The sequence below is a fragment of the Numida meleagris genome, chromosome Z (genome assembly GCF_002078875.1).
Source record: "Numida meleagris isolate 19003 breed g44 Domestic line chromosome Z, NumMel1.0, whole genome shotgun sequence".
NCBI classification, from domain to species: domain Eukaryota; kingdom Metazoa; phylum Chordata; class Aves; order Galliformes; family Numididae; genus Numida; species Numida meleagris.
Window position 1 is genome coordinate 24,535,597 of NC_034438.1, and position 23,272 is coordinate 24,558,868.

At 40.6% G+C, this 23,272-nt stretch overlaps 2 protein-coding genes across 5 annotated transcripts in view; one reads left to right on the forward strand and one right to left on the reverse strand.

The window, feature by feature from the left end:
• Window positions 1-11,011, reverse strand: part of HMGCR (3-hydroxy-3-methylglutaryl-CoA reductase) — a 19,650-nt gene extending 8,639 nt beyond the window's left edge. Inside the window, exons 1-13 of one of the 2 annotated variants that reach the window (XM_021380868.1) lie at window positions 10,826-10,951; window positions 10,011-10,114; window positions 7,649-7,844; window positions 6,725-6,836; window positions 6,088-6,175; window positions 5,907-5,991; window positions 4,450-4,555; window positions 3,630-3,736; window positions 3,058-3,174; window positions 2,474-2,625; window positions 1,360-1,598; window positions 1,058-1,230; window positions 394-588 (exon numbers count right to left, since the gene is read on the reverse strand). In XM_021380868.1, the coding sequence (XP_021236543.1) occupies window positions 394-588; window positions 1,058-1,230; window positions 1,360-1,598; window positions 2,474-2,625; window positions 3,058-3,174; window positions 3,630-3,736; window positions 4,450-4,555; window positions 5,907-5,991; window positions 6,088-6,175; window positions 6,725-6,836; window positions 7,649-7,813 (1,539 nt within the window). In that variant the 5' untranslated portion in view covers window positions 7,814-7,844; window positions 10,011-10,114; window positions 10,826-10,951. Of the gene's footprint in view, window positions 1-393; window positions 589-1,057; window positions 1,231-1,359; window positions 1,599-2,473; window positions 2,626-3,057; window positions 3,175-3,629; window positions 3,737-4,449; window positions 4,556-5,906; window positions 5,992-6,087; window positions 6,176-6,724; window positions 6,837-7,648; window positions 7,845-10,010; window positions 10,115-10,825 lie in introns of both variants that reach the window. The other variant, XM_021380867.1, reaches the window with a different exon arrangement.
• The window catches only part of ANKRD31 (ankyrin repeat domain 31), a 57,334-nt gene continuing 51,049 nt past the window's right edge, over window positions 16,988-23,272 (forward strand). For 2 of the 3 annotated variants that reach the window (XR_002433281.1, XM_021380139.1), the window contains exons 1-3: window positions 16,988-18,397; window positions 19,263-19,309; window positions 23,139-23,194. Coding sequence is in view for 1 of the 3 variants with exons in the window: in XM_021380139.1 (XP_021235814.1) it covers window positions 18,051-18,397; window positions 19,263-19,309; window positions 23,139-23,194 (450 nt within the window). In the remaining 2 variants the exon portion in view is untranslated. The remainder of the gene's footprint in view (window positions 18,398-19,262; window positions 19,310-23,138; window positions 23,195-23,272) is intronic. The other variant, XR_002433280.1, reaches the window with a different exon arrangement.

Below are 23,272 nucleotides of genomic sequence, written 5' to 3' on the forward strand. Positions count from 1 at the left end.
TAATATATATGTTATATACACACACTATATATACACACTATATATACTATATATATACACAATATTATACATATATTTATTATATATTATATATAATGCATATTATATGTTATATATATTTAGATATTATAAATATATATTATAAATATATAATATATAAATATATACATATAAAGAATAATATTATATATTATATATTACAAATATATAAATAAAAATATTACAAATACAAATTTGTAATATATATATTACAAATATATAATATATAGATCTATTTAGGACATTTGTTTTGACCAAGCTCATTGTCAGTTCTCATACATCGCTTCGATCATATGCTTCATAGATTTTGAAAATGGTTTTACAGCAAGTTTTACTTGTCTGCCTTTTACTCACCAAAGAATAATTATAATTCCTATAAGGAAGATACTGCAAAGATGAGGGTTCAGGGAGTTTCTGAGATAACATTTGTCTGCGAATGGACACTCCTCGCTCCTGAGTTTCCATCAGAGTTTCCAGTTTGTATGCAGGAATATGCTTTGCATTAACTAAGCTGATAACTTCAGCATCAGTAAGGAATTTGGCTCCCTTCTGTAAATATAAAAGGGTGGGGAAATAGAGTTTCTGCTAGTGAAAATCCTTTTAAATGCCTCCAAATGAAAGAGGGTAACTTTACTTTGACAATATCACATTCTTTCTAAAGGAACAAACTGTACATCCTAGTCTACTGTAAAACTTTTTACTAGTTCCATCTTAGGGATAGAATCACAATAGAAGATTTTTCATTTACAGCTTCGAAACATGCACACCTATCTGGTTTTCTCATCTCTGTTAAAGGAAAAAAAAAAGGAACAGAAATTGTCTGCAGGAGAAATTACTTCTGAAAGGGTTTTGTTTTCTTCCTTCCCCCTGCTAGTTATTAACGCCATAGAATTAGTTGACATTATTATCATTAAGATCATTTAAAGCTAGAAAATGAACTACTATTCTTAAATCAGACCTCATCACAGAGGCTTAAAAAAAAGGGAAAAGAAAGGAAAAACAAGTAATTTTTCCATACCTCTGTATTTCCAAGTATACGAACACATTCCTCAACAGAACGTGGTTCTTTAGGTAACTCAATTTCTTCCTCTTTTTTGTTAAGAACTGATGAAGTCTCCATAGGGTTACAGCTGCCAACTACAAATGTAGCTTTGGTTGATGACTCTGCTAACACGGGTTTTATGACTTCAGCTGCATAAAGATAATTAAAATTAACTTTGGCTTACGAAAATCTTAAGATTAATTTCCAAATACAACATGCTAATGTAGATTTCACTCTTTGTTGCAAATGTTCAGCAACAGATTCAGAATAAAATTTACCATTTCCATCTTTAGCAACAAAAGCTTCTTCCACTGTGTTAGATTTCTGATTGTTTTTCGGAAGTTGTTTCCTGCAACAATTCTCAGGGACCTTTTTCTGCACCATCACAGGAGATGTAATGGGATTCTTCAATGAAAGTGTGGATTCGGTCTCTGCTTGTTCAAAGAAAATGTATTTCACAGCAAGGAGAAGGGCTAAGCCAAGAGTGACTACTTGTTCAATATCCATACTGGCCATTCTAAAAAAGAAAAAACAAAAATCAAGAAGTAAATGTAAATGTATGATATATGTAATTTGTGTGTTTATAACAACTTCTGATATCCCTTTCCTTTAGAAAGTGTAGTAATATGATCATCATATATACACTTCATCAAATGCCAGTCAAAACACATTGTCTAACAAGAAATTCAAGTATGCTAGTTTAGGGTAGAGAAATTACTCATTAATTCTTTGTATTACTGACAATGTAAATACTTCCAGATTTCATTCACTGTTTACTAAATCTTAAAATCAGTTAAAAATAAGTCAAATGCCTGTAAAATTAGTCACCATTCAACTGCTAATTCAAATTCATTTAACACCTACCTCCTCATGGTAAGGTAGAAAGAATCAAACAATTATCATCCTCTGTAAATAATGACAACTGTAATAGAAGTTGAATTTCTGGGAGGCAAAAAAATCGCTTGATATAGTTCTAAACTCTCATAAATAATACAGAACCACAGCTGCTTAGTCCTGAGTGGAACTGAAGCAAAAATAGTAGTGATATGGATCTCTATTTGCACTTGGGTGTGAATAGTCAGAAGCTCTGCCTAAGTAATTATGCTAGTGCAGTCTGAAAACAGACCTTCCAGTGTGCTCTGAAAAGCATGTATTAGTGGAAAGAAATGGTGTTAGGATGCATCCATCCAGTACAGCTGGCTTCTCATCACCTTCTTATTATTTTAAGGAGATAGGAGGAATAGTGTAATATTGAAGTATTTCTTATGAAGTGTCATCTCCAGATCCATGGAATTCTACTACGGATTTGCACCCTAAAAACCAACAGTTTGACACCACTGGTGAATACATCCTATTCAATGAAATACATATATTTTCTGTGAAGTGACCTACCGAGAAAGGTAGAACTGCCATAGTGAAACATTAGGTTCAATTCTCTTTGGTGCATTCTCATCCAATCCCACTGCATTTTCTACAGTACCATTTTGAGAAGCTGGTTCCGCTATCCAGCGACTGTGTGCATGAACAAGAACCAAACCCAGTGACTGCATTAAAAACACAAAGAAAAAAACAAATATTATTTTTTCAACTGTAATTAGTTATCTAACCTACTAAGATTAAACATTTTAAATTTGATTCCCATGTCTCAGAAGTCTAAAGGCAAAGGATTTTCCAGACCCCTCATCTACATTACCTACTGGCCTATCGTTATAGTAGTTTTGATCCTGTCCCAGCACCATCCTTCCTCTTGCTCAAGTAATAAGCAGTAAAAGCTGAACAAACATACACACAAAAAAGCTGTGCTTTTTTTTTTTTTTTAAACAGAAATAGTATATGCAGAGACTGTGTAACAAGGGATGATGTTAAAGACAAGGTAAGCTAGAGTAATGCCTATACAACACAAAAGTTTTATTTGTTCAACAAGGATGTCTTACTGATTGCATAATGACAGGTGAAAAAAAAAAAAAGCTACATACCATAATCATTTTGACCCTCTGTGTTACAGGGTTTGGTTTATTTTCTTCTTCTTCCAGAACACGAGCAAAATGACTCAGCTGCCATATAGGACGTCCTTCACGACTCTCTCGAGAAAGCTGCAGAAATAAAGAAACAAAATAAAAAGTAAGTCTCATTTAGTAAATACTTGAAAAATCAAGTGAATTTCAACCCTGCATTTTTATTTGATCATTTACAGAAAAAAAAAAAAAGGAAAATAATTTATACACAAGAGTATTGGTCAACTGCTTAAGGTTAACCATGCGTTGGGGTTTAAACAGGGAGAAAATCCAAACATACATTAATTTATACTACTATTTTTCTTTTTTTCTTAAACAGAGCTTTAGAATTCAAACTGTTGAGTGTGATTCATCTACAGTGGCAATAACAAGATACTGTCCATCAGCTGAGCTACAGTAACTTTTTCTTCCCTTCTATTCGCTTCAGAAGGAAGACAAACATGCTGGCATATACCTGAGTGAAAAAACAAACAGCCTATAGGAAGTGCATGGTCTGAATACTAACTTTGATGTTGTCTTTAAGTGGGTCTTACCTCTAATACCAAGGACACACAAGCTGGAAAGAAGGTCATGAAGACAAAGTAGTTGGCAAGAACAGACATACAGCCAAAGCAGCACATAATTTCAAGTTGTCGCACTCCTACATTTAAAAAAAGTTTATTTTTTACATTTGGATATGCAATAGGCTTTGAACAGTTGAAGTGTTGCAGAATATGAAAGAAATCATTACCACAGATTACAGAATGAACTGCCTAGACGAATGAAAAAAAGCCCTATCATTTTGTACTACCTTATTCTAAGAACACTATGTAGTTATGGTCTTTACACAAAATTTTCGAAGTGTAAACCTAAGTAAATATAATTACAGTTTACTAAGCTTTCGAAACTGTACAATGGAAGTTTAAAACTCCTCCCTTTATCTTAGCAAAGCCAGCATTATGTATTGAAATCCCTTGTAAAAGATGACCAATTAAGGGTTCAGGAAATACATGCCCCACCTGCACTTTCACAAGCACAGTATGCAGAAAAAGTCAATAATATTATGTCACAAATGCATTACAGTACTCCCTTATAAAGATAAATGAGCCAGCAGTATAAATCATTCAAAAATTTTTTTTTTAGAAAAAGCAGAACTACATGCTACAACAAAATGAGTTTTTTTGCCTACTATGTAAACAGAAAAACAGCTTATTAACACACCTCTTCCCTGCCCCCAAAATGTTCAAATAAATACATTAAGTCATTCCACTTCTAACACCTATTATTTGAAACACTTAATATCTCATCAGCTTTCAATTTTTTATTTTTATTTTTTAACTGGAAAGGTTTGGCTCCTTAGACTTCACTGCTCACCTGACATAGTACCAACGCCAATCACAAGACATTCTACAAGTGCATCCAGTGTAAATGTAGGACCTAAAATTGCCATTCCACGTGAAATATTTTCTCTCACTTCATCCTAAAAGGAAAAAATTCTGCATGTTACAACAAAGACAAAAACTGAAGAAAGGGAGTATACATAACATGAGTAGTAAATCAAGTATTATAGTGATAAGGCTTTATAAACCAGGCATTAAGCAATTCAAGAACGTGTTCTAGTATTTTTTTCTCCATTTCCCATATACCGTTATGCTTTGGCAGTCTTTACTTATACAGCAGAAATATTTTATTTCTAAATTCTCCATATTTGGTTCATCACTGTTCTAAGCTCCTACATCTACGGTGGACAGTCTTTATGAAACTGTGGTAACAACATTTTTGTGAAGTACTTTGAAAATGAATGAAGGCGATACTTGCTATTATTACATAATAATCTGCAAACACTATAATAATACTACATATATATGATGTAAAACATATTATTATACTATATTACTTAATATACTATATTGCATAATAAAGTATAATATATACAGCATAATACAGTATATTTCATATAATATTGTGTGTGTAAATATGAAGTATAGTAACGTAGTATATTATACTGTATTGCATAATACAGTATATGCAGTATATAATACAGTATATGTATTATGCAATACAGTATAATATACTACGTTACTATACTTCATATTTACACATACAATATATATTTGTCGTAACTATTACACTCAATTACCATGCATAGTATTTTGGTCACATAAAATAACTTCTAGTGAAATTAATTTGTTTCAGAACATTAAGAAGTAGCCATTTCAATATACACTGGGCAAAATGTATTGTTGATTCTTCATGGTATGAACAGTTGAGGTTGGAAGGGACATCTCGAGGTCATCTGGTCCAACCCCCCGGTCGAGATACCTACTACAGAGCACTCAGAACCATGTCTGCACAACTTTTGAGAATCTCCCAGGAGATATTTAAAATTATACCAAAATTGTGTACATACACACATGCCATGTTTGTTCTGGTAAGATTTTGCTTTTTCCCGCATTAGCATTATAACTTTACACATCTGTTTATATGCCATCCCTGAGCTCTACAAATTAACTCTTTTTTTTTTTTTAAATCAATAATTGTTCTGTGGAAGACATTGGTCCAGGAACTCTAGCATTATTAACAGAACTACAAGCAATGCTGATTAAATTCTGATCCTATATTCAAGAATAAAATAACTTTGCACATGACTATTGCACCTTAATTGTACAGCATTATTATTCACTTGTAACATCACAGAATATAGAATCTGGACTGCATCTGATCCTTTTGCATATCACTAGTATCACATTCATCTGTATGTCTCTCCATGTGGACTGTTCATCTATGAACATTACATTCAAAAGTTTAATTGCAATAACAACAATACTGACCTGTGAATTGGAACTCAGTGCAAATTTGGCTAGTGCACTTGCTCTTGAAAGATCAATCAAAAGAAGGAAGAACGGTAAAGCTTCACTGGGGAAAACAAACGGAAACATGTTAAAAATAATGTGCAAGATTTATTGCACAGAAAAAAAAAAAATCAAGCAAGAAATCATATTTACTACTTACTTTAAACCTGTCAATTCTTTATCCAAGAAGTGAATAACCACTGTGCTAAAAACAAAACTTGAGAAGATTGTGAAGAGACCAGCAATACCTTTAAAAAAGAAAAAAAAGAGGAAAATATTTTATGCATATACACATATACATTGAGAGTGGGGGGAGAACAAAACCAAAATAAACAAAAAAAGCCCTACACCTCTAGATTAATCCTCATGAAAATAAAGGACTGCATTAACAACGGATGAGGTACAGACAGATGTGGATGCTGTTTCTATAAGAATACTGAAATTTAAAATTTTTATTTCTCAAAGCCTTGCTTTGAGTGCTGTAGAAGTGACAAACTTTCTCATTCATTATCTTTTAATAAAAAAAAAACACCACCAAAACTAGCTTACCAACACTTTCAGAGCTAAAAGTTATTTCAAGAACTACAATTTCAGTGTTTATATAATCCTGCACAAGCCTTCTTAAAAATTACGCTTTATTTTTTTTGCTAGACGAAATAAATATTCTGCATAGATCAAAGTAACTCTGTTCTGTATGTAAATACTAACATTCTAACATTAATTACCAGTTTATAGAAACAACAACAATAACACACTGACTAAAATGCATACGTAATATACTAAATCAGATACAGTACCTAAAATGTATTTTGACCCAAGTTGCCTTAGGTTCTGAAACTGGAAATATATATAAAGGATTGCTATGCAGCGTGTGATTGTCAGGATTATGATGTCACTGCTCAGAACATCCTGTATGGAACACAAAGGGGTTTTGTTAGATTTTACACATGGAAGTAGCTTGCCATTGAGTTTTAATAACAATGACAACAAACAAAAATCTGTTTTGAAGCTGCACTAAAAATGAAGTGTTTGGGATGGGGGAAGGGATAAAAATACGTATTACTGAGTTTGTCCCCAAAATTAAATATTGCAAGAAATATTACTATTAGATCCTTGTTCATTAGATGCTGTGCAAATGAAAATTAAATTTAATCCGAGTGTGGCTGAGGTTGGCAGGTACCTCCGGGTCCACCTGGCCCAACCCCTGCTCAAGCAGAGATACCCAGAGCAGGGTGCGCAGGCCCAGGCGGCTTCTGAAGATCTCCAGCGAGGAGCCTCCGTAGCCTCTGGGCAGCCTGCGCCAGTGCTCCATCATCCACACAGCACAGAAGTGCTGCTGTTCAGGGGGAACCTCCTGTGTTCCAGTCTGTGCCCAGCTTGGCACTGAGCACCACTGAGGAGAGCCTTGGCTTCATCCTCTCTTCACCCTCCCCTCAGGTATTTATACACATTGATGAGATCCCCCAGGGCCTTCTTTTCTCTGGGCTGAACAGACCCAGCTCCCTCAATCCTTCCTCCTAGGAAAAGTGCTCAAGATTTAATGAAAATATCTGGCAGCACACCACTGCATACAGCTTTCCTATAGAGCATTGGAAAGAAGGCAATAAAGAAGTTTCTGCATACTTATTCTCCCTCTAATGTTATAACCTGACCTTGTTCCACTGAATACTACAGATTTACTCATTAACAGTAAGTAGAAGAGCATGAATTTAAATCCTTACTTCCTCAAGTTTTGGGCACTCATAATTCCAGCCACAGATCTTATCATTCCCAGTGAACATCTTCATCGACATCATACAGATGGTAAGAGTCACTGTTCCCACAATGACTTCCCATGGATGAGAGGCCACAAAAAGGCCATGCATTCGAAAGAGTCTGGACAACATTTTCAGGACTGTTTTTCTACAGTTAGCAAATCTGCAACAGAAGAACATTTCATATAAGCAAGTCAGACGTTCAGGGAAAAAGCACAGAGCTCTACAAATTCCCACAAGTTGAAGTCCTTTTTGTTTCAAACAAAAACAGCTAAGTAGCAGATGAGTACAGAAACTCATCTTCACCCTTCAACTTTCAATTTAAAAACATCTATTTCTAGTTTTCTGAAAGATAATATGATCTGCTCCTGCCTTCTCAATCTGTTTTTTTTTTTCCTTTAATAAAACACACATCTCACTTATCTCTTCAAAGCGTCTTACTAACAACTCTCCTCCACTCTAAGTTAATGGTGACATCCCGGTATCTTCTACCATCGGGCAATTTTGACACTGCTTCTTCCTCGAGCTTCTTGTCTTCATCACCACCACATGTAAGCACTTAGTAAATTCTGTAACTTCTATTCATTCTTCCTACAAAAATAGTAATTTTAACTGTGTAATTCAGCAGCAAACCATTGCTGGTAATTCTCAATTTGAAGAGCAGATATCCCAACATTATCTCCCTCTGATTTTATGTTTTCTACTTTCTTCAGTGATTTAAGTTAATTAATTCCATTTGAAACAGATCTTTCTTCACCTCAAACACAGAAATCCTCCTTGATTACAGTATCCTGCAGCAGTTCTCTCTACCCATAGCCAATTCCCACATTACTGATGCATTTCATCATCCCCTTTGCTTTAAATGGATAACAAACATTGCTCACAGCTCCCCTTCACATAACGAGAACACGAATGCTCCATCAGTTACAAAATCCGCATCCTTGTCTGTTTGCTCTCTGCTGTTCCCTTAGACCTCAACACCATCAGGAATGTTTACTCATGTTTTATAGCACAGAAACAAAATGCCATAAAATCATCTCTTAAATACATTAATATGTTCCTTTTCTCGTTGAACAAAATCAACAGCTTCTAAAACCTTATGAAAAATGTTAATTATATATCCAAAAGTCCCAAAGATACTTAAATGGTAGTTTGACTTGTATTTCTAAATACTGAAGTATGGAAAGTCAGTACAAATCTAGCATTGTGAAGATTTCCATAGAAGATTGAGGGCTCTACACATTATCCCACTGAAATGGATAAAGATCCCTTTATGTTGCCTCAAAAATAATAATTTATGCACAGGACTTCCTGGAAGACAGTATTGCTCCTACTCCTCTTTTGCATGAATGCCATAAATGTAGCTGTCATTCAAGGCAGAAAACAAAAAACTGGACAAATCTATCTGCTCGGTGCTCCTGGAGATCCCAGAATGTGCTTGTCAGACTGCTTTCCTGCCTGTATTATCAGCCATGTAAGCATCAACAGCACCACTGCATTTTCTTTACCTTTCCACGGGAAAGGTGTGGCAAGACTTTTCTGACTGATGGAACCAACTAGGGAACATCATTAAGAGGACTGTTTCTTACGAACAAATTGTTTCATTTCCTTTGAAAGGAAGAAAAAAAAGAGCCCTCAAATAAAGAAAAGTTGTACCTTTTTTTTTTTTTTTAAATTCAGACAACATCATCCTTTGTTGTTCCCTGTCAAATATCATCCACATCATTTTATAAATTTATGTTCTTGCAAAACCATTCCACAGTGGTACTGTGGTTTCTCAGTAGCAGTATGGAAAAGTATCTTTTAGTTAGAAAAACTAGAATAAGACATAGTCATAGTAATATCTTACTGCCAAAGACTATAGAACAAAAACAAAACCAGAAAAGTCTTAGCAATATCCTACTAAAACACAAGCATCTTTGAATTCCTCAGGAAAATAAAAGATATTACTTATCACACAACTACACAGAGTACTGCAAGCCCTAAAATCATAACTGCAACTCTCAATGATTTCAATATTAGAATTTATAAAAACAAGTAGCAAATTGTTACGAGGTCTAGGAAAACCCAAAATTAAAAAAATGTGTATGTATTTCTTTGAATATTACTTCTCATGCTTGTAAGCAGAACTAGCAGGACTCCTGCCCCAGTAAGCGTAAAATGGCCTCAAAAAAATCAAGCAAGGGAAGATGCATTTGTTTGATTATAGAAATAATTAGCCATAATATTTTTTATCAGCTGATGTTTCATAATTAATTAATTACTGCTGATAAATACAGGATGTCATACTGCTGATCCTGGGCTTTACCGAGTGGCAGCAGCTTCTCACCTTCATGGCTCCTTACAGCCTCCATGAATACTTCACCGATGCCAATTACATGTTTTTTTTTTTCTTTTGCTGACATTTCTACACTGATTCTGCATTACTGACTGCTGTAAAAAATCATCAGCGCATACAGTCAGATCATGTTCTTCAGTCTGATTAAAACATTTTTATTCCTACACTATTAGCTTGAAATGAGGAAGGCATACATCTGTATTTAAAGCTGAAATTTACTATTACTGTTTGTTTGTTAATTTTAAATGGGTGGTTTAAAGGGACATTTCGTAAATCCTATCTATGCCTTCCGCCGTCCAACCAGAGATTCAGGAAGACCAGTCCGGGAATCGAAACGAAAAGGAGAACAAAAAAAAAGAAAAAAGAAAAAAAAAACCACCTCCCGAAACCAAACAGTTGCGGCCCTCGCAAAGCCTCAGCCACAGCGTAACAGCATCCCGAAGCGCTGCGCACAGCATCACCACCCCGCGTGCCAGCCGTGTGCCGGCCGAGGCCGCCCGCCCACCCCGCAGCACTCCCGCGCACTTCAGCGCAGCGCCGCTCCCAGCTCCAGGCTGACTCAGCACCGCCGAGCGCTACGCAGCCGCGGGCGGCCCGACGCCGGGCAACGGCCTGCTCTCCCTCCAGGCCACGGCTCCCACGCGGGGCCCCCGGCCGGGCCGGGCCGCCACAGCCGCCGCCCGCCGGTCAGCCCGCGCCTCCCAGCCGCTACGGGCCGATTTCCGGGCCGTCACCTGGCCCCGCGCCGTCCCAACGTCGGGCTGCCCGCACCGCACGCCGCGTCCCGCCCGCCTTGCCCCGCTCACCGCCCGGCCGAGAGCGAGCCCCCTCCTGCTTCCCTCCCGCCGCGCTGCGAACTGAGGCGGCCGCTCCTCCCCGGGCAAGGACACCCGGGGCACGACGCGCCGGCCACCGCCATCGCCCGATCGCGCAGCCAATGGCAACGCGCCGGCACGCCCGACCCGCGGCGCGTCACCCTCCGCGTCTCCACGGCAACCGCCCGGCGAACGCCGCACAGCGCGAGGCTCGATCAGGAGCGGGGAACACGCCATCTCGCCATGGGCCGCCCGCCAATAGGACAGCGTGCTGCCCTTTTCCCGTCTTCCGATTGGACAGCGGGACGTGGCTTATTTACATACCCCGATCGAGCGAGAGGCCTGCCCCGCCCTCGCGGGGCGCTGAGGCCGGAACCCACCGTCGCGTCGTCGTACCCTGGGCGGGCAAGGCGGGCGCGGCGGGTATGGTGTAGGCCTCAGGTCCGTAGGCCCGTAGTGCTCAGTGCTCACAGGTCTCGCGCAGCTGCCGCCCAGCCAGCCCCCCCTGGGAATAGCGCGTTAGAAACACCGTGGTGATACACTGCGCTCCCGTCTGTGGAAAACAGCGGTGCCCCTTGGCGTTCGGAATGCAAGGCGCGTACGTTTTTGCCCCCCCCCCTCCCGCTGAGCTGTGGGCTCTCAGTTTGTCGGAGCTTGGGGTCCCGTTCTCCCCTTGCTCCCAGTGTCCTTGCTCTGCTCCATGTGCAGTCAGGCCTGAGTGATTCTAGCTCAGTGTGTAAGGCAAGATCACGGTCTGCACGGTTTTGCTGCAGACAAGTCACGCTCTGGATTTCCCAAAGCTTACATGCACCATTCCGTTTAGAAATAGCTTTGTGTGGGACTCTGCTATAAAAGCATTACTGTAATTCTGAAGAAGGATGCGCTGACAAAGGGTTGCTTGAGGACTACACCCAAAGCAGGTGTTATCAGTGAGGAAATCATTGTTGCCAGCTCAGACCTCTAACATGTAAATACACCGTCTGTTGCCATCCTCCCGGTGATGTATGTAAATCCTAGTGACTGCTGCGTAACCGCTCCCCTGCTGGCTTCCCTCAGAACGCGCAGGTTTCCTCAGTATCTCGCCTTTGTTACCCAGAAAGTAAAACATCACCACTGCGCTTCCTGCTGTAATTTGGCAATATGCACTGCAATTGCTATAATTGTGTATGGATATGATTAAGTCAAACCAAAGCAGCAATTTGTACCTACTTCCAATAATTATGTATAATCAGTGCATAATTTAAGTTGACCATTAAATCTGCCTCTGTTTCCTACACTTTTTCTGGAGTAGTGTTGGTTGTTGGTTTTTTTTGTGTTTGTTTTTACTATTCTGTGATTGTATTATATCACAGAATTTCAAAATTAACCAAAATGTTAATTTTATTATCAAGCTCACTGGGAGCAGGAGTCCATTTCTCTGATTTGGAAATGATTGTCTCTGTGCACAGGTAGCGTAGGGCTTCCTGCCATGAGCTCTCACTGACCAGCCTCACGCTGGCAGCACCATGGGACAGCCAAATCTCTGTTCCTGCACGAGTGGGTGTTGCGCTGAATGCAGTTTGACTTTGCCTGCCTCCCACAAGGGCTTTCTCTGGATGTATTCACAAACATTTAAAAAGAGTAGATGAGTTACTGTAGTGACAGACGTAACAGGCTCCAGGCTGCCACTGATAAAATCACGAGCTGCAGTTGTGCTAATGCATGATGATAGTGCCAGTGAGATGCATACCACCCCGAGTATGGGTTGGAGGCACAGTGCTTACCAAAGAGGTGTCCCTATCTTGGTAGAGAAAGAGGAACAGTTTCACGTCTCTTACCTCCCTGTTCTCCTTCAGGCTCCTTTCCTTTCTCTTCCCCACTTCTCTCCTACACTCCCTTACATCCTAAACCCTATATGCTTTCCTCCCTGGGGCAACGTTTAACATGATTTGAGTGTAAAGTCAAGTACTAGAGTCATGTGTTTGTAATATGTTCTTCTTGGAACTCATTAGCATATTGAGGGGTGTTTAATTTAATATCAATTTCATGGTTAAAGAAGTAAAACATCTCATACTGAGGCCTTTAAGATTCAGTGCTGATGTGCTGTCTGCCTGTTTGCGCAACCTTTAGCCCGAGCATGCCCAGCCAGCCTATCCTGCAGCTGCTCCCGGCAATCTTGCAGAGCCCTGCACCATCACGGTAGCAGCTCTGCCTTCTCAGCAGCCCAGCCCCTGGTGCTCACTCAACGCTCACAAGAGTGATCAGTACTGTCTCAGCTGAAACCGGGACACAGGGAGAGCACAGTGCAGTGCTAACTCAAATTATGGCAAAAAATTGCATGTGCTGCGGTACTTTGGCTAAACACAGTCCTGCAAATAGGAAAAAGCATGCAGCCATGCTTTCCATTTTTCCATTAAAAAAAATTTCTGTTTACAACTCCTTTTTCAGTTGTGTAGCATTCAGAAGGACCAACGTGATGGAAAAAGCATTACAAAAAAGTGGAAAGACCAGCAGGATAGCAAGGTGTTACAAGGAAAGGGAAATAGATCGCTCACTCAACTCAGAAGATTTTGGGTTCGGAGGGAAAGGCTTCCACCAATGAGGAATCTCCAGAAAGAGATCCTTCCTCAGGGGCAGTCAGCCCTTAAATGAGGTCAAAGAGAGGTGGAGCCAGGCTCCACCCTTTCTGGTCACACAGGTGAATTGCCTTCACCTTGTGCTCCCAGGGCTGACTGGGTCTCTCCTCCAGGTGCTCAATCAGTGGTTCAGGCCATGACTCAACAGTTCCCATACAAGTTGACATAAATATATTATCTGTATATTTTCAAATGTGTAGAGTTGCAATCAGATATTCAACCCTCCCAAAACTGATCATGTCTCTTCACTAGACTTTTATAAGCCCTCTTAGTGTACTGAAAAATATCCCTCGCTTCACAATCATGCCCCATTCATGCCATTGCTTTTTGGCAGCACGTACATTTGTGAACAACTGATTTCAACAATGAAGCACAGGAAAAATAAAATTCCATAAAAATCTCTGACAAACACCTTGAGAACTAACGGAGAATTGCAGCCACTGCCATCAAACCAGCCTGATGCATTCGTTTCACAAAACCAAGGTTAAGCACCCCACTAGTTTTCTGGTTTTGTTGCTTTGTTTATGTTTCTATTAAAAATTAAAATAAGCTTTGTTGCTTATGTACATTGACTAGATCATATATTTTCCAATGCCTGCTTCAAAAGTAATGTCTCATGTGTCATGAAGTTGGTATGGCGGCAGAGGTTGGACCTTCCTGCTAATATCCTCTTACATGTTGTTGCCGTGTGACAGATGGCAGCGGAGGAGCAGTCTGATAAAATGGCATCTGACATGGAAGTGCACATGAAGCAAAGGTGTAAAACTGAATTTCTCCATGCAGAAAAAATGGCACCCACTGACATTCACTGATGCTTGCTGAACATTTATAGAGACCAAACAGTGCATGTGAGCGCAGTGAGGCTGAGAGTAGTTGCGTTTCCGCAGTGGCAACAGCGACAGCGGGTCACTTCCACTCGTGCTGATTTTTATGAGCACAACATGCAGGCAATGTGTGAAAATCACAGTGTCCAACCTAGTCACAGAATTCAAGATCCAAGTCATGTTTGTATGTAGTCACACCTGGACCTATCTGAACAATGCCTTCTGGTAGCAGTATACCCTTGTGAACTAAATCCATGTGACAGGAAGGTCCCCAGATGATCACACTCTGTCCTCTCATCTGTTCCACTGATTCACTGATCACAAAAGGGACAGCAAACCATGCTCCAGGTCTAAATATCTTGTTTCGGTACCAGTGAAAGATAGGAGCTAAACTCTAGCAGCCTTTCTATTCCTCATAGTTCTCTTAGGCACTACCATGGGAGCCATGTGTTCCTGAGTATCCAGTCTCCATAAATTGGGTCAGACTGGTGTACTGGGCCTGGCTGCTGGTTTCAGCTGGGACAGAGTTTTTTCTCCTGAACAGCTGGTATGATACTTTGTTTTGGTCTTAGGAGAAAACAATGTGGATAAATACACCCATGTTTCTAGTTGTTGCTGAGCAGGGTTGTAAAGAGCCTGTTGCTAGGCAGAGTTGCACAGAGACAAGGCTGTTCCAGTTTCTCAGTTCCTATCAGTGAAGGGCTTGGGGGGGGGAGGGGGGCAATGAGCTGGGAGGGGACGGAGTCAAGACGGCTGACTTAATCTGGCCAAAGGGATATTCCATACTATATGACATCATACAGAAGGACTTTTGAAAATAATGGGAGTCCTTTCTCTCCCTTTTCTGCTGCGTAGGGGCTAGCTGGGCATCAGTTGGTAGGTGGTGAGCAATTGCTTGTGCATCACTTGTTATATACATTCATATATATATTTGTCATAACTATTATCCTTTTCCTTTTCTCTGTTTTAATAAAAAGTTTTATCTCAACTCACAAATTCTACTTTGTGTCTGTTGTTTTCTTTTTTCTGATACTCTCTCCCATCCCACTGGGAAGGGGGAGGAGTGAGCAAACAACTGTGTGGTGCTTTGGGCACCTGCCAGGTGCCAGGTTAAACCACAACATAATTCTAATACGTTCTTATGCTATTCAGTCCATTCCCATGATTTTCTTTTTTTTATGTGAATAATGTAAGAGGTGAACAATAACAGAAAAATCAGGTATGTGTTTACAACAATAGCCTAGAGCTCCCAGCAGAGCTCCTTTTCGCTAGGTGTTTTCTGTGCATGTTCTGTTCTTTCTGGGGTGTCTGAAGGAATTTCTAGTCTTAAGGTTATTAATTTTTCTCATACACCTTCCATAATATGTTTGACTTCTGGTGAATTGTTTCCTCATATCAGTATATTATCGACACATTCATAGATGGTAACGTGTGGTGGGCCATAAGTTTCTGCTAAAATCTTCACCAAGGCATCAAAGGAAATGATACAGGAATTTGTATATCCCTAGGGCAGCCTGCTGAAAATGTACAGTATCCCTTTCAAAGTGAAGGCAAATTTGGCTGTGTAGTGTTCCCAAAGTGGAAACATAAAAAGCATATCCTTTACATCTAGGGATGCCATCCATGTGTGAGACGTCTCCCAAAACTGAGTTTTTAATTCTGCAATATTTTGTACAGTTAAGGCTGCAGTATTGGCATTCAGTTGCCCATAATCAATCATAAGCCACCACTGTCTGTTCAGCTTTTTCACCAGACAGCAGAATTATGCAGGCAGTGAGTATGAGTGATAATATCTCCTTTTCCCAAGTCTGTTACCACTCTGTAGATACCTGTAAACATGGCCACTGGCAGGGGGTTCTGAATCACAATAGCAATTTTTGACAGGGCAGGGGCATAAACATGTCTAACAGATTTACAGCTTTAGGCTCAACCTCTCCCTCATTAACAGCAAAACTCCAGACTGAATCAAGAGTTTCCACGTTCTGACACACAACAGAGCAAATCCTAAAACATTTGGTGTGGTTCTATGCGGTATTCCTAGGAGCCACAGAGTGACTTTTGCTCTGAGGCATTCATTTATGACCATGTCAATCCCTGTAAATTTGTCTTTATGGTCACTAGGCGGCACGTTTAAGGAAATTTGTAAAAATTCTCCTTGGTACCATTGGTATAGCAATAATAGGTTTGATTTTGATAAACAGTCATACAGGTGTGAGTTCAGGAGTAAGGTCATAACCAGAATTTTCCACTGTTTCATGGGTGTCATCACCACATGTTCCCATCCTGTACTGGCAGAATATGTTAATTTGTGGAATTGTTTAGCAAGACTGAGAAAGGAGTCTGGTTTAGCAAAAGATTTAATTTTTCATGCTTTTGCCTTTCTCTCCTTTCAGCTGACACCAACAGCATTTTAAGTTCCCTAATTTCTGATTTTAGACTTGTAGATTCATAGAATGGCTTGGGTTGGAAGGGACCTTAAAGGTCACCTGGTTCCAACCCCCTGCCATGGGCAGGGTTGGCAGCCACCAGATCAAGCTGCTCAGGGCCCCATTCAACCTGGCCTTGAACACCTCTAGGGATCCCCAGTTTCTCTGGGCACCATGTTCCAGTGCCTGACCACCCTCTGAGAGAAAATTTCCTCCTAACATCTAACCTAAATCTCCCCTCTTATAATTTAAAACTATTCTCTCTTTTCCTGTCACTATTAGACCATGTAAAATGTCAGTCCTGCTCATGCTTGTAAGCTCCCTTCAGTACCTGGAGCGAGGTCTCCAAGGAACTTTCTCTTCTCCAAGCTGAACAAGCACAACTCCCTCAGCCTCTCTTCATAGGAGAATTCCTGCTCCAAAACCTCCACATCCTTCCTGTACTGGGGGCTCAAGACCTGGAAACAATAATCCATGTGGGGCCTCATGAGGCAGAGTAGAGGGAGACAATCACCTCCCCTCTCCCTGCTGGCCACCCTTCTTTTTAGGTTTTGGTTTTCAATCATGAGAGTATCTAACTGTGTCTCCACTTTTTCTTTTTCCCCCTTTCAACAATTAATAGAGCGCTGCATGAAAATACCACACTGAGGGGCAATGCTGAGGCAGTGTTGAGATGTTCTTCTGATGTTAAAGGTGGTCAGAGTGCTACGTATGAGAATGCACCTGCAAATTCTGTGAAAATATTGTAAATATTTCAGCATTGAGACTGTTGGGAAAAATTTTGCTCAAATAGGCTTGCCCGATTATCGCAAAAAGAGGCATAGGATGGTCTTTAGCTTTCTTTATTTGAATAAAGAGAGAGTCTACTGGGGACATTTCTCCACAGGGTCTCTCAACCTGCCAGAGGTCGCAGGCTTTTTTGTCCCTACTTCCCAGCCATATTGTCCCTTCTCCTTGCTGGCTGAAATACTTGGAGGTTACAGACTTCCCAGTCCGCCTAATACGTGTTCTCCCATGTGTGTGACCTACCCCGTGTATCAAACACCACATGTATATTAGCTCTAACTGTATGCCACTCGAGGTAAAGTTAATATTAATTAGCCTATTACGCCTGCACAGTAAGTCCAAAGTTTGTAAGCTCAAGTTGTCAATCGACCTTTGTAAGTGAAGCCTTATTTGGTGAGTTTACAGCCATCAAGTGAAGAGGAATTTGCAAGCCTCTGCTCATCTCATCTGCAAGGACACCTTGTTTGCAAGCCTCTTTTATGTCAAGACTAATATTATTATTCTGTGTCTCAAACGAACTCCTAGTCTTGAACACACAAGCAATTCATCATGCTCAGGACAGAAGATGCAGTTAGCTGCTTACAGGCAGCCACAGAAACATAGAAATGAGGACAAGGAATTCTGGGTGGAGACACAGCTGAGAGGGTCTGAAGAAGAGCGCAGACAGCGGAAGCCCGAGGCTCACCACCCCAAGCAGACCAACGCTTGTCTCACTGAGAGGCGAGCTGCTTCTCCTGCCGCCTCTTCGGCCCGTCTGGCGGCCGCTACCGAAGCGCTCCCGCTCTGCCCCTTCGCCGCACCCCACACAACATGGCTACCGCCGCTGAGGAGGCAGCCGCCATCGCGGGGCTTCGGCGGGAAGGGAGCGGGTGAAAGAATGGAAGACGTGCGCGGGAAGGCGAGACGGGCAGGGTGAGTGAGGAGAGAGGGGGCGGGGGAGGACCAGTGAGGAGAGAGGGGCGGGGACAGTCGTGTAAACACAAGGAGAGAAGGGGAGAGTGGGACAATAGCGCCATGTCGGAGCTGTGTGGCGCTGGTGACTGCGATAGCGACGAGACCGTCGTGTGGGGCTCTGGGGCGGGCAGCGATGCGGTGGAGGAGGAGCTCGGCAGCTCGAGATGGTAACGCGCGCGGGCAGCCCTGAGGCGAGGCCGCGGGTGCGGGTCAGGCAGCGGGCACCCGGCTACCGAACACAGGCACGGCAGGTCTTTACTTCGTGGACGTGTCGTTCTTGGGAGTTTTTCGTCCTTTTCAGACTATTTTTTACACCCGTGACTCGGTGGTTCCTAGCCCTACAATTGCACCCGCTGATTTTACTGACGTTGGTAGTTTGTTAGTCAGTGGAGGTGTCAGAATCCAACTCATGAGAAAAAACAACATCGAATACATCACTGCTGTTGTTATTTCTCTGCAATTTTTAATGTCATTTTCACGGTGCTTTCTTTTGTATTTTTCAAGATATTGCAAAGAAATGGAACTGCTGAGCAGCTGCATTTTCGTTTGTGTTTACCTTCAGTCCAGCTGTTGTCTGGTGTTCTAGACAGTGGTGTGACCCCGTGTAAGGCGTAGAGTGAGAGGGGATGGCGGGACGTCTTCTCTGGGTTTCTCTGCGGGAGGCTGTGCCGCTCTTTCAGGCTGGCGTTCCAGCTTGCCCGAGGCTGGCAGCATTCAAACACAGGCAGCTGACATGATTAGTCTCCATTGCTCGTTAAGTTGATAGGAGTGAACAGAGGATGATACAATGGTTTGATGACTCTTGTTGTTGTTTCTTTTGAAGGTCATCTCTTACTAACACCAGCATGACTTTAACAACTGAAATAGGAGGTAAGACAGATTCTTTTTTCAGTCTTTTTTTTCCAGGTTGTTCTTCTCAACAAACCACTTCTGTGGATGTTGCCAGAGTTCAAAAAACCAAAAATTAAATATTACAGTCATTAAGGGTGGGAAACACCTCTAAGATCATCTAGTCTAACCATCCACCTACCACTAATATTGCCCACTAAACCTTGTCCCCAGGTACTACATCTGCTCTTTGCCCTTTTACCTCTAGGGATGGTAACTCCACTGCCTCCCTGGGCAGCCTGTTCCAGTACCTCACCACTCTTTCTCCGAATAAATTCTTCGGAATACCCAACCGGAACCTCCCCTGGCACAACCTGAGGCCATTCCCTCTTGTTCTGTCGCTGTTACCTGGGAGAAGAGGCTGACCCCCTGTGTACCACAAACTCCTTCCAGGTCATTGTAGAGTGATAAGATCTCCCCTGAGACTCCTCCAGACTGAATAATTCCAGTTCCCTCAGGCACTCCTCTTGAGACTTGTGCTCCAGACCCTTCACTTCTTTGCCCTTCTCTGGACACACTCCAGGGCCTCAATGTGCCTCTCCGTAGTGACGGTTCCAAAACTAACGCAGTACTCAAGGTGAAGCCTCACTGGAGCTGAGTACTGAGGGGTGATTCCCTTCCTGCTCCTACTGGCTTCTAGGATGCCACTGGCCTTCTTGGCTGCCTGAGCACAGTGCTGGCTCATGTTTGGCTGGGTGTCAACCAACACCCCCATGCATTTACATGAACTGTGAGTGCTCTCATGAGATCCATGTTTTTGGTTAGTAGTTTAGGAAAAAAAAGTACATTTTCAGTGTTTTAAAAATAGTTTTGCTCATAATTTCTGTTTTTTCAAAACTAAGTGGGATGCCTTGCTTAGAGACTGTATGAAAAATATTTTCGTTCTGATATGTGGTATTTGAAGTGGATGTATACATTTCGTTTATGTAATAGTCATATGGTCATATATAACTACAATAGCATATATTATTGAATAAAGTTTTAAGATTGTTAAATATATCCATTCTCTTTAAATACTTAACTGCATTATTACATATTTTAAATGCAAATATGTGCACTTTCATTTAAAACTTTAAAGTCTTCCTTAATAATTAAGGAAAAGCTTGAAAGCAATTGCATGAACAGGTAGTAGTTACATAATAATCATAATTTTATCATTATCTCCTTGGCTTTCTTGTAGAATTCTTTTAATTTCCTTACATCTGTTTTATTCTGGCAGTCTAACCACTCCAAGTGACACAAAGTGTTCTTAGTGTTCTTCATGTTTCTTTTTGTTTATGTTTTTGCCAATAAGAAGACCTGAATGTATTCTAAAGTATCATTTTTTTTGTAGTCATCTTACACAGTGTACATTTTGTCTACAATCCATTGAAATTTGAGGAAGTTTTTCCTATTGTAGTCTTTTCCTGGAGCAGAACCTATTATAGTTACTAAGTTTGCCTGAGAGTTTGCCCTTCCCCTTTTGAATTTACCTACACTTATCCACTGAAATAAGAACTTGGCATCATTCAATAAAAAGGTTTAAGATGTGCTTATTTGACTGATTCTTCAGTTTGTGGGAGTGTGGATTTATCTGTTTTGCCAGTGGACTAGGTCAGCACAAGGGACACAGACACCAAGTTAAGGAAGTGAATTTATCTTTTCTTACGTTTAAAGCAATGAAATGTTGAGCAAAATGAGCCAGTGAGAATAAAACAAAACAAAGTAATGCACCTAATCACTACCATGTTAGATTAACTGTAGTGATTAAGAAAGAGCCACATCAATTGCCCTTAATACTTTACCATCATCCAGATCCCCAATTGCTGGGGAGCCCTGGTTACAGTGAGGATTTGGAAAACCTTTCCTGGCAGTTGTCAAGTCCTATGTCATGTGTATGTCCATAGATGATGTCTCCAAAATTACTACAAGAGGATCCGGATTTTATATTGTTGAATAAAAAAATCTTATGTAGTCTCAAGGGTGGAAACATCTGGTTTAATTCTCCATCTTGGATTTCATGTCAAGCCTGGCCAGGACCCAAGGAGGAACCAAGGAAGTTTGTGTGCTAGGCCTTGGTAACCATGCTTCTAAGCAAGAAAGGGTCAACACATTCTTGTAATGGTTTATCTAAGCTACATATTTTGTTAATGATCAGATATTAATTTTATGTAATGCTTGGTTGTGAGGTTCATCTAAAGGTCAGCTTCGGTTTGAGGCCTGTTGTTCAGGATTTAGTACTTGGCTATCTGAACATTTTTGTTGTTTTGCTTGGTTTTGCTTGGTTTTCCTCTGTCTCTATGAATGTGATAGATTATGGTATTTTTAGCATTTCACCTGTGGTACCTATTTTATATTTGTTATCCTGGAGTTAGTATTTCATTACTCTTATACATACTCGTATGGTAGCAAATTGATGAGATGGATACCACAGACCATGGGTGTCCAGCCTTTGGCTTCTGTGGGCCTCATTGAGTGAAAAGGACTTATCTTGGGCTGCATATATGTAGGTTGATGCAGAAGTAATGGCTCCTATTTATTTCCATGGAAGCTAAAACAGATATAGCAAGCACAGTAACTGTTTGTTAGAGCAAATTCCCAGCTACAAAACACACTTCTTCAATATAGCCATCACCATTAGCAATGTTTCTTCACCAGTGTCACCCCTAATGAACCTCACTGTGCTCACATGCACTGTTTGGTCTCTATAAATGTTCAGCAAGCATCAGTGAATGTCAGTGGGTGCCATTTTTTCTGCATGGAGAAATTCAGTTTTACACCTTTGCTTCATGTGCACTTCCATGTCAGATGCCATTTTATCAGACTGCTCCTCCGCTGCCATCTGTCACACGGCAACAACATGTAAGAGGATATTAGCAGGAAGGTCCAACCTCTGCCGCCATACCAACTTCATGACACATGAGACATTACTTTTGAAGCAGGCATTGGAAAATATATGATCTAGTCAATGTACATAAGCAACAAAGCTTATTTTAATTTTTAATAGAAACATAAACAAAGCAACAAAACCAGAAAACTAGTGGGGTGCTTAACCTTGGTTTTGTGAAACGAATGCATCAGGCTGGTTTGATGGCAGTGGCTGCAATTCTCCGTTAGTTCTCAAGGTGTTTGTCAGAGATTTTTATGGAATTTTATTTTTCCTGTGCTTCATTGTTGAAATCAGTTGTTCACAAATGTACGTGCTGCCAAAAAGCAATGGCATGAATGGGGCATGATTGTGAAGCGAGGGATATTTTTCAGTACACTAAGAGGGCTTATAAAAGTCTAGTGAAGAGACGTGATCAACTTTTTTTTTTTGAGTTGCAAGTCTGATTGCAACTCTGTATTTTCCATTTGAAAATTCTCAGGTAATGTATTTATGACAATTGAAAATGCCAAAAACAATCATCAATTTATGTTTGTGACTCCAGTCTTGAAACCTGCAGCTGCATTATGGGCTAAACTGCGACACATGCAACCTGTGGGTTGGGCATGCCTGCCATAGACATTAATTTTGAGTACTTTGAAATATCATTGTTGTAGTTGTATAGCATAAGGGTCCAAACTTGAAGGTTTCTCTCTTTTTTTTTTTTTCCCCCACAAGTGTTTTCCCTCTGTGTAGTTATTTAAGAAGTACAAATAATTTTGGTCAAGCTGTTTTATTTCTGATCTTTCTAATGTTGTAGTTTCAAAATCTAGTTAGACTGATAAACCACTTATGTCTATTCATTATCGGAGAATTTGATACATGTAGGAATGTCTGGAACAGTAAGTCAGCAAAATTGCCTTTAATTACTTGCCTTTAATTGCTGTGCTTTTTTTTTCCCCGTAGGAGTTTTTTCTCCGGAAATCAAATGTCTAGCTCCTGATCCCTCATATGAAAAGCAGGTATATCAGATATCTACAGAAATAATACATTTCCTTCTATAAGTATCTAGCTATTAATTACTAATGAAATAACTGAGC